The 16,087-nt window shown below is 42.9% G+C and overlaps 2 protein-coding genes across 2 annotated transcripts; both read right to left on the bottom strand.

Moving 5' to 3' along the window:
- Window positions 1–3,873: 3,873 nt before the first annotated feature.
- On the bottom strand, window positions 3,874–11,291 carry LOC128303508 (uncharacterized). The gene is made up of 4 exons (XM_053040486.1): window positions 10,985–11,291; window positions 9,126–9,236; window positions 4,468–4,550; window positions 3,874–4,288 (listed from the first exon to the last, which is right to left on the bottom strand). Exons 1-4 carry the CDS (start codon window positions 11,030–11,032, stop codon window positions 4,198–4,200), a joined length of 333 nt encoding a protein of 110 aa, XP_052896446.1. The 5' UTR covers window positions 11,033–11,291; the 3' UTR covers window positions 3,874–4,197.
- Window positions 11,292–14,797: 3,506 nt separating this feature from the next.
- On the bottom strand, window positions 14,798–15,710 carry LOC128305320 (calphotin-like). Its single transcript, XM_053042708.1, has 2 exons — window positions 15,687–15,710; window positions 14,798–15,616 (listed from the first exon to the last, which is right to left on the bottom strand). Exons 1-2 carry the CDS (start codon window positions 15,708–15,710, stop codon window positions 14,798–14,800), a joined length of 843 nt encoding a protein of 280 aa, XP_052898668.1.
- Between the last annotated feature and the right edge of the window lie 377 nt (window positions 15,711–16,087).

A 16,087-nucleotide genomic window follows, 5' to 3' on the forward strand; every position in this document is an offset into this window, starting at 1 on the left:
GACTGGTTCGTTCGAGACACGGTTGCTGTCTGACCGTGGCAGCGACTCGGGAAGCGATAGAACAGCCTTTTTTTGCCCGTTCCGATCGTCCCCACCCGTAGCGCCCGTTGTGTTCTTCTGTGGGTTGTTTGGATAACAGCAAGCCACGGAACACACGAACAGTTTGACTGATAGCACCAAGTGACAGTCTCTTGCTGATGCAAAATCCACTGTTTGTGTGTGTGCGTGTGTGGGTCCTCTTAATCGACAACTAACTAACTCACACACACATTGCTATAGGCCAAGGGGATGGTAAATATTGCTATCCTCTGAACATCCGCTGAATGCTAGTGGAAAATAAGGACTTTTACCAATGAGCGGGTGAGAGTAAGAGAGTGAGAGCAAAATAATTTCAATACGCGTGAAAGAGTACAACGGAGGCGCAGTTTTCATTGTGTTCAAGTTCAAATGTATGGCTGTGTTGGTGAAAGCAACGGAACGCGTGCAACAAAGTGCGAGTAAAGGGAAAACTCTCCGGAAAATCTAAACAATCCGTCGGAGAGCGGACACCGCAAGCTTTTGCTGTGAAGCTTTCGCACAGCTTTTTCGCCATTTTACGGTTGTAAGGGTGATTTAGAATTTTAATTTTAACGATCAAAATTACATTTCCGATGACGCATTTTGATGCATTTACAATTAAAAAATTTTATGAAAATTTAAAGAATGCTAATTGAAATAAAATTTGTTATACCTCGTAGCCTTTATTTCAAGAGAGTAGAAAAAAAAATAAAAAAATAAAATAAAAAAAAATAAAATAAAATAGAGTCCAAATGACTTTAGTCAATGGTGTTTGTCTTTACTTACAGATTCTCTGAAATCTTCCGTAGCTTTCGGTACTAAATATGCTTAAAGCTTTCTAACTTTCACCGGACTGTGATTTAAACGAATTAATTCGTAATAGTTCGTTGAGGTTTGCAGAGGTGTATAAATCTACTACTTCGTTGTGAACTTGTATCTCCCTAGAATATAGATTATTATTTATATATAATTAATATAATGTTTATTTTAAAAACATTGCAAATTCGAATTATAATTATCGGAATGAATGCGGCGATATCTTGACAAAGTATAGAGGCGAATGTCAGCCAATTTGGCACAAAGCCTCTATAAAATAAATAAAAAAAAAAAAATCTTGACAAAGCAAGTGATTGAAATTTTTTTATGCAGTCCAATATTTAAATTGTTTACCATCCTTCAAATCAAATTAAGATTACCAACCAAAATGGAAAATGGAATCAATCGTTATGAATTCTCGTTGGCGAACCTTTTTGCACAAATTACTTCCACCATTGAGTTGGGAATAAAAATTAATGGTTGAATGGAGCAGAGGAAGACAGCGCAATGCAAACATCACTCCGCATAAAGGATACATTATGATTACCGGTTCGTTACATGGTGAGCATAATGCGAAACCAAAAAAAAGGAAGATGGAAATAACAGATCAAATAACCGAATTTACATAATAACATGATGGTACGTGGCTCGCAACACACACGTGCGTCCAGCACACACGCCGCGAGTCCGGGTCTTTTCCCGAGCGCTTATCGCTCTTCACAACCGCCACGTACAGTGACGTATAACGTTAATGTGTGTATGTGGCAGCAATCGATCCAAATCCATATGGGCCACATTTTGGAAGTGGAGCAGGTGGAGAAGCACCGAGTGGATGAGGAAGTTATGGATTGAATTTCACATGAACCTTGAGCGGGGTAAAGTAATAGTACGTCGATACCCTCGTTAATCTGGTGCGCTTAAAGCTTATAAGCTTCATTTATTCTTCACTGACTTCACAACTTTTGGTCGGATGTGCGATATGTTACGGGTAACCGCTTCATGATCTCGTTTTAACGCATGACCAATCGAATCATATGGATCAGTACTTATGAAGGTGGAATAAACAAAAGAAAACCGACTCTTTACACACGATTAATCATTTCATTTCGATTGATTTCTCTTACAGGTTAAGCTCAATTGATCAATTAGTTCATATTACGCTCACCGTTGGTGGCCAACACTTTGCTTTTGCTTATCGCAAGCCTGATTACACTAATGAGACATGCCAATCGCCAATCGCCAACAATTCACACTTTTCATTCCTGCACAAAACCACTTGGTTATTGCTTTCCAATTTCTAACCTGTTGCTGGAGAGTGGAGAACACACTACCGAAACACGGCAACAACACTAGCCCGCCGAACCGACAATTCCGTGCACTGTGTGGCAAATGATTTGAATTTTCCTTCATGCGGCTCCACCGTCTAAATGGAGCTAGGGGTGTTTTTTTTCTGCACCCTGTCACCATTCATCCTACCGTCACCCGCAAGACTGCTCTACAACGTACGCAACTATTACCCACCAAATCGGGCTTCCAGCGTGTGGTGGTGCTGTACGTGTGCGTCACTGTTGTTGACAGGGATGACAAAAAAAAGATTACAGAAACGGGAATGGAGTCGAATTTTCCCTCCCTACCCCATCACCTACCATTTCCTTATTTTCCTTCGGCGAGGTATGTCTTTAGCATGTTACGATTTTGCTGTTGCTGTTAGTAGTCGGTCTTGGTGCGGGGGTCACACCAACACACCGAAGGCACGGGATTTGCCCCACGTTTACCTATTTTTATCAAGCGTGGTACCCCCCACTGCCACGATTGGATGAAATTGCTCGCATTGTAAAGCTTGCCACTGTTGCTACCGGGGTTTTGTAAATGTTTTGCTAGGATTGAGGTGTAAAGATTTAAAATAAAGGAGACGGAAGATGCAAAACGAATGGAAAATGTTAACCAGCTTATGATATTGGGGGAGAACGGAATGAAAAAAAAAAATGAAAAATTATGAAATGTTAAATTTTTACCTTCACTTTTTCTCATTATTCTCTTCATCCGCCCTTTAGTAACACTTTCCCTTCACTTCGGTTGCATTTTTATTCAATGGCGTAACATTAAAACACACTATTTAACTAACCACTGCAACATAAGCTCTCATCCCACTCTTTTTATTGGTTTATTTTTTGTTTCGTGTTTGCACTTTCAGCTTTGTTGCAATTTTATTTTAAAATTTCTTGCTGTTAGCCAAAATTAAAAAACTTTCGCGTTCGCTATCCTTCCTATCACTACAGCCAAACAGGAAACCGGAAAAAAAAACAAAACTTAACCGTTGGCCAACCGAACAATCGTACGTACTAAGCGGGGCATCTTTTTTTTTCAACAAATGCCCTGCATCTATGCTGATCGAATGCAATGCTTCGTTTTTCTTCTAAAAAAACCTAAAGGCTATGCCTACACACGACCGACTACGGAGGCAATCAAATGAGCACTACAACTGTTTTGTATACTATTATAATACATTACGCACGTACTTTTAATTAAGCGGTCGCCATTCGCCTGTTCGTTTGATTTGTTGTCGTTCTTTACGAATCGTTTCATGTAGTGGTTGGTTGGTTGATTTATTTGTAAAATGTAAGTCTATAAAACGTTTGGTCTCCTAGTGCATTTGATAATACTTTTGGTTCGACATTGTTTTTTTGGTTTTGTTTTCCAAATGGATGATCGTTTGAAACGTTCACACTGTATAATAATGATTCATTTGTTTGAAGAAAAAAGCGTACCCATTTAAAAAAGTATGTTTAAAGTAGATTAGTGTAATTCAAGTTTCGATCTTGTCACCCGTTGTTACAATGGAGGCGCCTAGTATCTCGTAAATGAGGAAAAGCACTAGAAGTGTATCGGGGTTGCATACTTTCCGGCGTTTTGATTTCGCTTTACAAAAAAACCCATTATTAGGGACAAAAAAGGTATTACACGTCAAATGCATAATCATTAAATGATAAAGAAAGACACTAATACACTGTTTATAATCATCTGCTTTCAAACGATGTGCTTCACATTGCAGTGTAATGATTCATATCAACCGCACTAAATTGAGCAACTGCTAATTGCAGTACCGCCAGGAAGCAACTTAACGTTACGAAACAAGTTATTCAACATGGTTTAATGAACGAATTAATTAACGTAATTTGGGTTAACAACGATATGCTTAACGCTTCGCCCTACTTCCTTTGTAAACCTTCATCGTTATGATGTACACGTTGGTGATGTGCGTTGCTCCACAAATGCGGAATGGACCGTGCTTTCACACCGAGTGACACTCGTCCAGTTCTGTGGTTAGGTCGTCTCCCAATCCCACGTGGGTTGCGTCCAGATGTAGCCCGTGTTCGTCATGGAGCAGTACGCGTTGTAGTACCGGCCAGGTGATCTAGTGTAGAATGGAGCAAAACAAAGCGGAAGAACGCGGAAGATAGTTAGCAACAAAAGGGGAATGTACAAATTTTAACAAGCAAAAAACCTGCTCTAAAGCGTGCTTCGGATGGGCCACGTGTTGTGCTGCATTGCGATAAAAGTTGGCAAGCAATGTGTGGCACGAGCAACACTCACCTGCAGTACGACCACTGAGGACAACGGCATCGGAACAGCTGCTGGAATTCCTCCTTGCAAACCTCATTCCACCAGCAGGTGCGCTACAGCGGGGAATAGAAACAAAAAAGAAATATCGCGAAACGTTAAGGCACTTGACTCCTGCAGGTATGCAAACATTCGTTAGATGTTCTCTTTTCTGCGAAAGCTCCCACCGAAAGACGGACGAACCAGCCGGACGGTGAAGGTACGTAATGCAGGGGTGGGAAGAAGGTAATAAATTTTCCGGATAGTTAAGCTAACCGGATTGAAAGTTTCGGCCGAGGGCGAACGTGCCGGGCAATGGGAAGCGTGGTAGTGGTGGTTTATTGACACGTCGTAACGGAAAGTTTTCCACTTCGCAAAAGGTTCTCGAAAAACTCGGCCAAAGGAAGAACAGCCCATCAACTGTCCCGTGAATCATGTCGGGTTAATTAAGTCCAATAAATGATTCATTCGCGTTCATGGGCGCGACACTTGAGTGGGATGCCGTGTTCCGCTAGCTGTAACTGGGGTAGGGTTTTCTTCGCGTTGAACTGATGCTTGGATAGGGTTTCGGCAAAAAGGGACCGTCCGGGATGTCTAACCGGTTCGGGAGCAGCAAAGTTTTGTGCCGCAGGTTGCTCCGAAAAGCCCGTCTGAGCAGACGCTGCTGTTTTGCACGCTTCACTGAACCGTTGTCATAACTTTGTGATGAACAACGTTCACCTCAGAATTTTCCAGGGGGCAAAAGTTTGGGTCGACATTGCTGCTGTTGGTGCTGTTGTTGATGGTGGAGAGAAGGATAGCTTTATAATGAGGTGAAATTTTTGGCATTTCATTTTGCGATTGCATCAAACATGGGGACAAATTGAATTTGTCACCAGCAGCAGGTTAGTTGCAGAGTGTAGTAATGTGTTGTGCGTTAAAAGGTTGTGCTTTAAAAGCCGGAGACGTGCCTTTCAGTAGCGCCTAAATGTATGCAATGATTTGTACCTTTACTTTGATCTGGAAGCAAAGGCATGTTGTTCGGGAGATTTTGAACAGAGATTCGAACCACTACAACTATTTGATTTGATTATCCGGGTTGATAGACACAGTACATGGTACATAAAAGCTAACGATGTTTAAGCTTTTCCCCGTTTTATCAACTTGTTCGTGTTACATCGTCCGGTTCTCAGATTCTCTTCTTGGCTCTTCGTAGAAAGCGAACCTAATCGTATACGATTCCTAATAGTAAGCGGCTACGGTATATATTATTAATATCTGCCATAAAAGGTTACATAAGAGCATAGCTAGTCCCTCGTACTGTAACCATCATAAGCGACCAGCTCGCTTAACTGAACAAGTTTCATAATGAGACAGGAGTCAACTCTTCGTCTGGTTCAGAGTACTCTCTAGACTATCGGCAAACTAACGACCAGCGGGACAAGTACCACGTAAAATGTCTATGAAAGTTTAACGTCCACCGCATACCGACCAGTATGGCTTAAGTGGATAACTTTATCGGACGTACGGCAACTCGGATCACGACCACTCGATGATGTTCCAAAGTATCGTACAAAGCCACGTTTATGTCCACTCTTTGTAATCAGATTCCCACTCAGCCACTCGAATTACCCGCAGCTACCGATCACAATCATTGCCTAATTTATCATCGTAATTAATGGTGCTGTGTGTGTTTTTTCTCCTGTTCCACTATCACTCCCTGTTATGACGTTACCACTTTGGAGAAGAACACAAGCCTAAGAGCAGTTTGGTAAAATTACTTTCCCACCTTTGCCCCGTCTCTCCGTACGTGCGTTTGTAAATATTTTGATGGATTGAGACAAAATTTTCATCTTAACAGCCATTAATCTCCTGTTTTTCGCCGAGGAGGGCAAAAGCGTCAACATCATGGTAGGAAATTTATTTATTTATTTTATCCTCGCCTCAGGACGATGCAGCCACATCCGTGTGCTTTTGCCTACTACGTGCCAGGGTTGCTCCGGATATTGGGTGGGTAAACCGCGTCGCGTCACCCTTAACCATGGTGGTGAGGGTTTTGGTATCGTGCCGTAGCATCCCGACCATCGCGAGGAAAAATCATGACCCGCAACGATGTTCGGGCATGATTCCAACGAATCGTTTCAATTGCCCTGCTAGAAGCGATTCGATCTAGGCCGAGAGATATCGGCCTGGGAAAAAGGTCCACCGGAAGCGGCGAAGGAAGCGCTTGGTACAGGGGAATAATTGGATATTTTATTGAGGTTTTTCAAAACCGGCGGCAGAGAAGATCGTTATCTTACGCTTTCGCTACATAACCATCGGTTGGTAGACAAGCCACAAGTGTTTGCTGCTTCCGAAGAGGGTGATGGTTGCTTTCGTCGGAAAAGGCAGCTTCCGGCGCTGCGCTAACATTGATAAAATCATTGTTTCTTGCCTGTAGATGTGTTGTGTGAAAATGTGTGTGAAAATCCTTAAATCCGGTAGCGATCTTGGAACAAAAACATTACCATTACTTTCCCACAGCTTGTCTTTCTTCGAAGACACACACGCAGATCCAGATCCACATGATGTTCTTAAGAATTTTAGAAGAAGAAAATGTACGGTTTTTTCATTCGTAAAGCGTTTTAAACACGCTTTTCACCACGCGGGGTATTTGTTGCCGTTGATAAGCTTAGCGAGCAAAGTGACGAATAAAAATGATGCCGCTGTAAAGTGCCACAAAGGGAGCCGGCAACCGGGATGGGAGACATTTTTGGCGTTATTGGATTTTTGGGCAATGGCATTTTGTGCCAAATTTCCATTTTTTAAACCAAACCAGACCCTAAAATTCCATTTCCTGTTGCGTCCCGCTTTCGCCACCGCTTGTGCTATGGTCGCGGTACATATTACGTTTGTTTCTTACGGTTGAGGTAAGCTACAATATGCTTCAAAGGATTCATGGAAATTGGAACGAGTATGGCAAAGCATGGAAGAAACCAACACCCACACACGCAAACACACACTTTCCGAGAAAAAGGGAAAACCCATTCGAGGCTCAATTAATGGAAAGGAAATTGATTTTCTTTTGCCGCACGCTGGAATGCCAACATGGGTTGGCAATCCTTTCCTTTGGTTTGTTTATGGGATGATTTTTCCGGCTTTCATTAACTCGAACGAAAATGCAAAGCTTTCGAAAATAGAAAGCGAAAGTGTGTAGGATAAAAAGGTTGGTGCCGTACCACCATTGCGGTGGATGTGAAAAGCGTAAAACGGGATGAAAATACAATTATTTTCCGACCGAATTCTGCCGGTATTCTTTCGCTAGCGGGAAGCAAGAAGAGACTGAAAATATGTTCAGGAGCGGAAAAGCGGAAAGGAATGGTACATGGCCCTGGGGAAAAGGGTTGTGTCTGGTTGTGCTAATTTAATAACACTCAAAACTCTCAGAATGCTATCCAGCGTCTATCCAGCTTGTAAATATTCTCAAGCATCCCTTCTTCAAATTGCGACGCTCCAGTTAAGGTGCAATTAGATTAAGCACCGCTCGAAATTCCAACGGACGATGAAATGTTTGTGTTCGGAAGTGTAATGATTTAAACTTTCAACCGATTAATTGATTTATGTTGATAGCTGTGTGCGCTTTGAATTAAAGCTTTTCGGGGCTCTGTACTGTCTATTGATATCTTTATTGTATATACTTATACTTGGATTGGAAAATGTGATTAAATTCCTTTTGGAAGTATGATAAAAACCCTTTAAAGTCGAAGAAGTTTCTAGAAAGTGATAGGATGTTTCGTGCAACCATTTTGCCTACATTTTGGCGCAAATAAAATGTTCGTCTTGTGAGTTTGTCATGTGTCATGTTCGTTGCGTGTTCAGCTCACCGGAGCGTGGCAAATTTTAAAGCGTTGCCCAACAGCATCAACGGTTACTCGTTTGTCCTTTCACTCAAACGTCTGAGCTTGGATTTTTTTAATGAAAATTCATTCGACTTTTACATTATTAGAATTATTATTTCTTGGAAATCAAGCACATTGCAGCAGCAAGCTCTGCATTCTCTTCATTTTTCTATTCGCGTTTATTGGTGTAACTTTGTAAAAAAATATTTCATTTGTTTGTCTAGTTCAATTTGTTGTGTAAACGTTTAACATCAATCATCGTAAGGGATTTGTTTTTCGACAGCGCATACCTTTGCTGGGCCCAATAATGCAGACAATGTATCGTTTTCTCGGAAACGCTATCACGACGTACAATCGGTGAAAGAAGCAATCATACCATGACTATAAGTCATGTGCCGTACCTAAGAAACAGGTGAGGTATGAATAGCAAAAGTCTGCAGAAGGTTCCACAGATTGCTTTGCTTTCATTGAATTGAGTTCAATTTTATCGGCTTGTGCCATAAAGCTTCGCCCACAAGCCAACCGCCAGCCTTTGCCGGTGAACCGCGTACCCGACGATTCACATTCCAACGCGGACACGGACCAAGGACCTGGACACACACACACACACACGCCCGCGCGCGTATAGGAATCGTTCCGTGGATGGATGCCGTACCGTTTGTGCACACACAAGCACAAACCGCGTCGTCACGTAGAAGGCGCGATAACGAAGCAACCGGAGCGGAATGAAAGCATATTAACTGCGCACATCTGCACAGGACGAGGTGGAATAAAAGGTAATGAAACTATGCTCACCTCCGTCAGATAGCCTCGCACACTTTGATCCGAGTAGCTGCGCTTAACGATGCGACCCGACGCTGCCGGCAGGATGGATATTGCACCGAACACGGCGAAGGCAACCCACACCTGGAGGGAAAAGAAAACAACTGACATTAGCCGCGGAAGGTGAGGACGCTGGAAGTCAAGGTGTGAAATGTGGCAAAGCGGCACAGAATGCGTAGTCGGGGGAGTGGGCCATACCAATCGGGGCTGTCTGCCAAACAGAACGACGTTGAAGTAAACGGATAATAAAGAAAAATGCTGAAGATGAACCGCAAACCATTTGCAGTAAAGCGACAACGCCGACTAGGTTTCACCATAAATCGGTGGTAATTCCCGGAAGGTGGCAGAAGTACCGAGGGGCCATTGATTAAGGTTTTCAGAACATTGGGCGGAATGAAAACAGCACTCCCTGGAACGTGCCGAACACAAGTCGAAAGCAAACGACCAAGGAGCTTTCCAGCAAAAGCACAAATAAAACAACAAACACCCAAAGAAGCCCACGAGAAGGCAACGCGACGGGGAGATGAAAGAAAATATAACAATGTAAGGCATCTTCACGACCGCTCTGGAGGCACACTCACTGTTGCTACATCCGCTTTGGACTGGCTTGTATTTTGTCTCACAAAAAGAAAACCGCCGGATGTGTGCCAAGGGACTGGCCGTTTGGGTATTGAGGCTGTAAAAAAAAGGGTTGAAAAGTTTTTCTTTTATTCGCTCGCTAGTAAAACCCTAGCTTATGTGAGAATGAAAAAAAAATAAATAATGGCCGCTATACACTTGGGAACGGATACAGTGATGTGCGCGATAATGGTGGCAGAAGCAATGAGTAATTTTGATTTATTTACTTTATTATTGATAACGGGTGTAACTGCAATTGATAATGTGTCAAAAAATTCGACGGGTCATGGTCTACTTTAATTAAACAGTTAACATAGCCCATGACTTGATACAAGTTACCAAGCAACCGCCCCCAAAAGTAGGCAATTCGAAGTTTATAGGATGCCGTATTTGTATTCCAACCAGCCTCAAAGGACTTTTTATCCTTCTGACATTCAAATCTGCTCCCATGTTTAGTTTATGAAACATTAATAACGATTCTGAAATGATATAGTCGTTGAAATTAATGTAGATATTTACTTCGATGTTTTAGTCCTTTATATTTCGAGTAATTCTGCTAAAGTAATTAGAAAGTCACAATATAATATTATTAATATAAAATTATTGACAATATGATCGATAAATAAAATAAAATAACTAAAATAAACAAAAACGTTAAAATGTATTCCGTGCTGTGAGAAAAAACTGTACCACACTGTACAAGCACGGGCATCAATAATACGAAACCGTACCTCCATTGCGGGTCGTTCCTGATCGATAGCGGCATAGTTTGAGCACACTCTACCACCGTACATAATCGGGCATCCTTATTCTACTGGACTCAACGGTCCCTATCGATCTGGCTTGCAGGGTTTTGTGGCAACCATGGGAGCAACAAAAAAAACCCGCAATCAGGAGAAAATGCTTTTCGTTGCCTTATTATAACTTCAAGTATGCCGGTCGTTGTGAACGGCACACTAAGTGCGTCATAATAAAACGCTCACAAAAAAGGATCGCTAAAAGTCATCTCGATGGTGGTATGTCTGTGAGGAATTTAATGTACAGGAGGCGGATGGATGTTGTGCCACAATTATAGACGTTACATTTTTTATTGATTGGAAATGTTTTAAATAGTTCATCGTGGTTATTGACACACACGAAAGCAATAAAAAAAGTATTATCGTAATATAGTAAAAATTGAAAATAATCGCCACTAAGCCTCCATCACAGCTTACCTTATTCATTTTACTCTTTCGATTGACTTGTCTTCCGATTGATACCATTCTGTTCGCGAGCACCAGCGCTCGATGGCACCCGCAGTTGGCTTCCTTGCTTAGCACAACAAACAGCTCGGCTCCACTATCACAATCTTGCCGTCAAAACACAATTCGCTTTAGCCGCTCGCACGGCGAATTGCAATTGTTGTCCAATTGCTACCACTTTGCGGCTGATGCTGCCCGCTCGGTGGAAGAACGCATTAAGTATGCTCGATGCCGGTTTAGTTGGGGGGAGACCGAAAATATCACTCTTCCCCACCGAGGCAACACTTTAGATCGCCGACCGGTGCAGATGTTATCCAATCTCTCCGGTTTGCCACGCTTCGCCGAGCGCGCTCAAATCAATTCCAACACTTGTGGGATACGTGCAAGTGTGGCGTGTTCTCACGATGTTTCACCAAATTATCACCAACATACTTTTTGTTCTCATCTCCCCTCAGTTAATCCAGTGTTGATGTTTGTCATTCAAACTAATAGACACATCGAAACCGAGTGAACCTACCACCCGGCACCGGGGAATCACCAGGACGAAAGGACTAGCAAACGCAAACGGATGAACCACCCGCAAAAACAGCTTTCCAACTTGTTGATAACGATGACAGGCAGAACGGGTCGTAGCAACCTGGTTCGGTTGATAAATTGATGTTTCTACCGCGCGCCTGCTGCTCGGGCACGTTTCGTCGTGCCGCTGAGGATTAAAGGTTATGTGAGGTTGGTTTTTCTGTTGCCTTTCGTTACGTTCGTCTTCGGTTGCTCGTCCCGGCTGTTCTCGGCTGTAGTCAGCAGGCTAAGATTTATTCATGAGCATCACTTTCTATTTCTTTGCTATGTTCAATGGCCGTTTCACTACGCTTTATTTCGCTTTTGTTTTGTTTCTACCGCACGAATCTTATTTGTAGCGGATATATTGCATCGAATTCGCAATTCTTCACTGCACGTGTGGTTGTTTTCTCTCGTGGAAACGATAAAACAGTCTCCCTGTAAGCGTTTGTACCAATGAAACAAAATGGAACCACATACACACAAAATAATGAATGAATGCTTGTTGCAGGAAAGCAAAGCAACCGAACCAAACTTTTTGTTTCGCTATACCACAAAGAATACACGTTCTACGCCACTCGAGGAACTCTTAATGACGTCGTGCAGGAGACAAAACAAATACGCGCACACACATAAAACACACATAAACACAATTACACGTGAGCGCCCATCGGAAACACAACAAATCGTCGCTGCGTGGCAGTGATTCGATGGGAAAGCGGCTAGAGGACGGTCAGACGAAGCGATGACACAGTTGGTTGCTCCTTCCACCAAGCGTGTGTGCGGTGTTAATACGGTTGTAAATAGATAGATGTCAAAACACTCTAGTGCCGTACGGGCGAAAGGAAGATCATCAACTGAACTGCGACGACCGCCGTTCGCTGCTGTTGGATGCCGCCGGTTTTGCGCCTTGCCGGAGCGCAGAACATTCTATCCGTGTGTGTGCGGCGTGAGATGGGTTGCTGGTGCCGGGTGCGAGAGCGAGAAAACTAGTGGTTTCGGTCAAACGGTGCTTTTCATTTCAAACCGAAAGCTTCCGAGCGTGTAAGCTTGACTCCAATGGAGACGCCTGGTGGTGCGTAGAAAAGTTTCAAAGAAAAGCTAGCTAAGGAAGTGTTTCGAACGATTCAAATATTTGCTAAATTTCAAAAGCCAAACTATCGTTGTGGAAAATATAGTTCTTTTTATGCTCCTTTATTTGCTTGTTCGGCTCTTTAATTTATTTTATAAATATATACCTTTTTATTTTTTTACAATTAAGTAGATCAATCAGTGCAATATTAATATAACGGAACAACGGTTTTTGCTATTAACGACTTATGCATACACTGCTTGGAATATTGCTGCCTCCCTAATCTAATCTAATTTCTCTATAAAAATTAATTATATTATTATTATTATCGTATAAAATTATATATTAGTTATATTATCAGAATAAGCGGAGTTTGGAAATAATGACAAATTAATCAAATTTGTGATACGCGTAATAACTAAAAATATAGAAACGGAAGCGATTTTTTCCGATTTATTTTCGATAGATTAAAAATATCTCATATGTTTTGTCGCCCATGTTGAGCAAGGCCATGGCCTTGGACACAAAACTGGACCAACATTCGGTTGTGCTTCTGTACAAATAATATCCAGCACGTCACGTCCCTAGCCATTGGCAGAAGCTTGAGGCACAGACGGCTCACATTAGTTATGCTGCCAGTCATGTACCGAAATTGCGAACCCACATTTGGTTATCTTCGTCACGCCCGGATTAGGTCGCGGATGCATGCTTGGTACTATTGCGAACGCATGTACAACGCAATGAAGTGTTTGTAATTCGTTCACCTTACACCCCGAAAGGTAAACCATTGCACCCTTGTTCACCTTGCTCCGGATCATGGCGACACGCTCGGAATGCTAATTTCAACCGCTCGCTTAAACAAACGTGCGGCTGCAATATGAGTTAAACACACGGTGGGTCGCGTATCGCGTAGTAATGTTTTTATGCCAGTTTAATATGTTTATCGTCGATTATAAACACATAACCGCACATACGGCACTCAATATTCTTGAATAATGTCGTATGTTCGATGTACCATGGTTTTTTTTGTTTGTTTGTTTCATATCACTCTCCCGAGTATTGGAATCCGATATAGCTGGCGTAACTCTCTGGAGCTTATCGTCTTTTACGGTATGGTTCGTTTCTCATGTGCCCTAGATTTCGACGTATTGCGTCACACTTCGCTCACTCATCCCCGAGGATGGTCTAGGGGCGGGAATGTTGACGCATACTATATTTCCGCCAAGCTCGTTGCACATTATGCACTCCGATTGTACTATACGATATCGGGTCAGTGAACCTAACGAATGGGTTTGCAAAAGATTGCTGTTCACAAGATCCAGTGAGTTGTAATTTTATTCTCAATGAGGTATAGTTTCACAAGTTAAAGGTAATTCCAGAGTTTATATCTTTGAATTTTCTTTTTTAAATAATCTCATGAAGCATTTATTTTATATCACATTTTTATTTTAAGACTTACGGTACACATTTTTTTTTGCTCCAACAACTTCATGTTGATGAAAGATTAAGATATCTCAAATTAAACATCTCCAGTGACATGGTTGAAGCGATTCGGCTAAACGATATCGCTGTTGACTTTCCGGCGTGAATGTTTGACACTTATTTTTAGATTCATCAGCTTCGTGGAAAATGTGTGTAAAATATTCAGGCTGCTCCCAGCATCTGAACCATGCACGCTCGTAGGTGGTAACTTAAATCGGGATAAAAGAGAACGCCATGGCGGTTGTACGTAGCGCTTTGAAATAAAACCCACCACTTATGCTCTGCATAAGGGCGCCCAAATATACGCGCAATTCCGCTGAATCGTACCACGTCGAATACTTGGTGATTTGGTGTTAAATTGTGGAAAATTAATATAATGGCATAAGATTGCTCATGATAGCACATGATGATGATTTTGCTCAGTTACCAACGGTGAGAGCTTGTAGGAGTGTTCATAATAGTATGTAAGAGAAATTTGATCTTTTTTTAATTAAAGAAAAAGTTCTTCAATAACCTATTTTACTACATCTACTGTCAATAGTGAACCATCTAGCGGAGAGCGAAACACAAATCATTCCATGTGACGTTCATGTTTCAAAACTAAATGCATTGAATTTATTCTAGCTATCTCAGGTATTTACGTATCCGTTTGCTGAACTAAACCGGTTGGCAGCATTTTATGGATTTACGGGTGCACCAGTGGGGACCGGTAATCCGTACTCGTTGAAAGGTATCTGCTGTTGTACACCGAAATTTTCCGGTGTGCCAGAGGCAGAAGCAGCTGGACTGGCCGATCGCTCTGGCTGTGTTCCCTCACCCTGTCCACCGGGAGCAGCACGTGCTATCTCAACGTTTGTTGGCGCGCCTTCGAAGGCAGAACCAATTCCGACGAGCTGAATTCCTGCCGGAGATCCGAATGCCGTTACGAAGGCTCGTTGTGCCGTGGCGGCTGGTGTTGCTGAAGGAGCTGGAGCAGCACTGCGGGCATCGACCACTCCTGGAAGTGAGGCGGCTGGAGTTGAAGCTAGGGCTGGAGTGAGTGCTGGAGCTACACCAACGGCGGGCAGTGGAGCGAGACGGGTGGAGAGTACTGATGGGGTAAAGACAGATGCTGGCGCTGCAACGGCTCGGACAGCCGGTGCAAAGGCAGCAACAGTAGGAGCTGCATAGGTAAGCGGAGTTTCCACGGGACGAACCGTCTTCAGAACAGGACCAGCGACAAGCTGAGGAGGTGCAGCATACACTGTTGGGACTGCTTTTACGACGGGAGCTACTACGGGAGCTGCTGCATAGGCGAGGGAAGACGCTACCGGAACGAAGGAAGGTGCATAACTGCGTCCAACTACCTGGTTGTACGCCGTTCTCAGAACACCCTGGGATGGAATGGTGTAGGCCGCTGCCACTGGAACCGTTACAGGTGCGGCTAAGTAGGGTGCACCTACCAGTCCTGCCTCCGTTACGGTCGAACAGATGGACATTACTGCCAACAGGACAAACTTCAGGAAGTCAGGAAGAAAAAAGAACGAATTAGAGAGAGTACTTGCTGCACTAGCAGTCAACACGTACCGAACGAACAAACGATACTGCCATGGTGATGGGAGGATTAAACGAAGACGCACGTCACACAACTGATGCATTTTCGGGTGACTAGGTGTGACTTTTATAATCGTACCCTCCCCCGTGAGGCTATCCCTACCAGAGTGGGTACTTGTACTGAATTTAGGTTCGTCCGCGATTGGTTATGTGTCAAAGTGAACTCCAAATGCAAGTCAGCAAACGTAACAGCGGGCGTTAGGATTATTCACAAAGCATGCTGTGTTGGTGCCGAGCTAACGCAACATTAAAGCTGCAAATTTGAATTTAAATTGTTTCATTTGTCTCGTGCGCCACTTGTAAAGCACCGTAGAGGGAATCAAACAAAGAAAGCCAAAAAAAAAGAAGTACTCTCAGTTCACCTTTCGTTACGA

The sequence above is a fragment of the Anopheles moucheti genome, chromosome 3 (assembly GCF_943734755.1).
Source record: "Anopheles moucheti chromosome 3, idAnoMoucSN_F20_07, whole genome shotgun sequence".
Classification (NCBI taxonomy): Eukaryota; Metazoa; Arthropoda; class Insecta; order Diptera; family Culicidae; genus Anopheles; species Anopheles moucheti.

Excerpts from the sequence above, each read along its gene's own strand:
- LOC128303508 (XM_053040486.1), bottom strand. The coding sequence starts at position 11,032 with ATGGTATCAATCGGAAGACAAGTCAATCGAAAGAGTAAAATGAATAAG. Across the intron at positions 9,237-10,984 it reads GAAAGAGTAAAATGAATAAG|GTGTGGGTTGCCTTCGCCGT; the intron begins GTAAGCTGTGAT and ends TTTTCCCTCCAG. Across the intron at positions 4,551-9,125 it reads TGCGAGGCTATCTGACGGAG|CGCACCTGCTGGTGGAATGA; the intron begins GTGAGCATAGTT and ends TCCCCGCTGTAG.
- LOC128305320 (XM_053042708.1), bottom strand. The coding sequence starts at position 15,710 with ATGGCAGTATCGTTTGTTCGTTCG. Across the intron at positions 15,617-15,686 it reads CAGTATCGTTTGTTCGTTCG|TTTGTCCTGTTGGCAGTAAT; the intron begins GTACGTGTTGAC and ends GACTTCCTGAAG.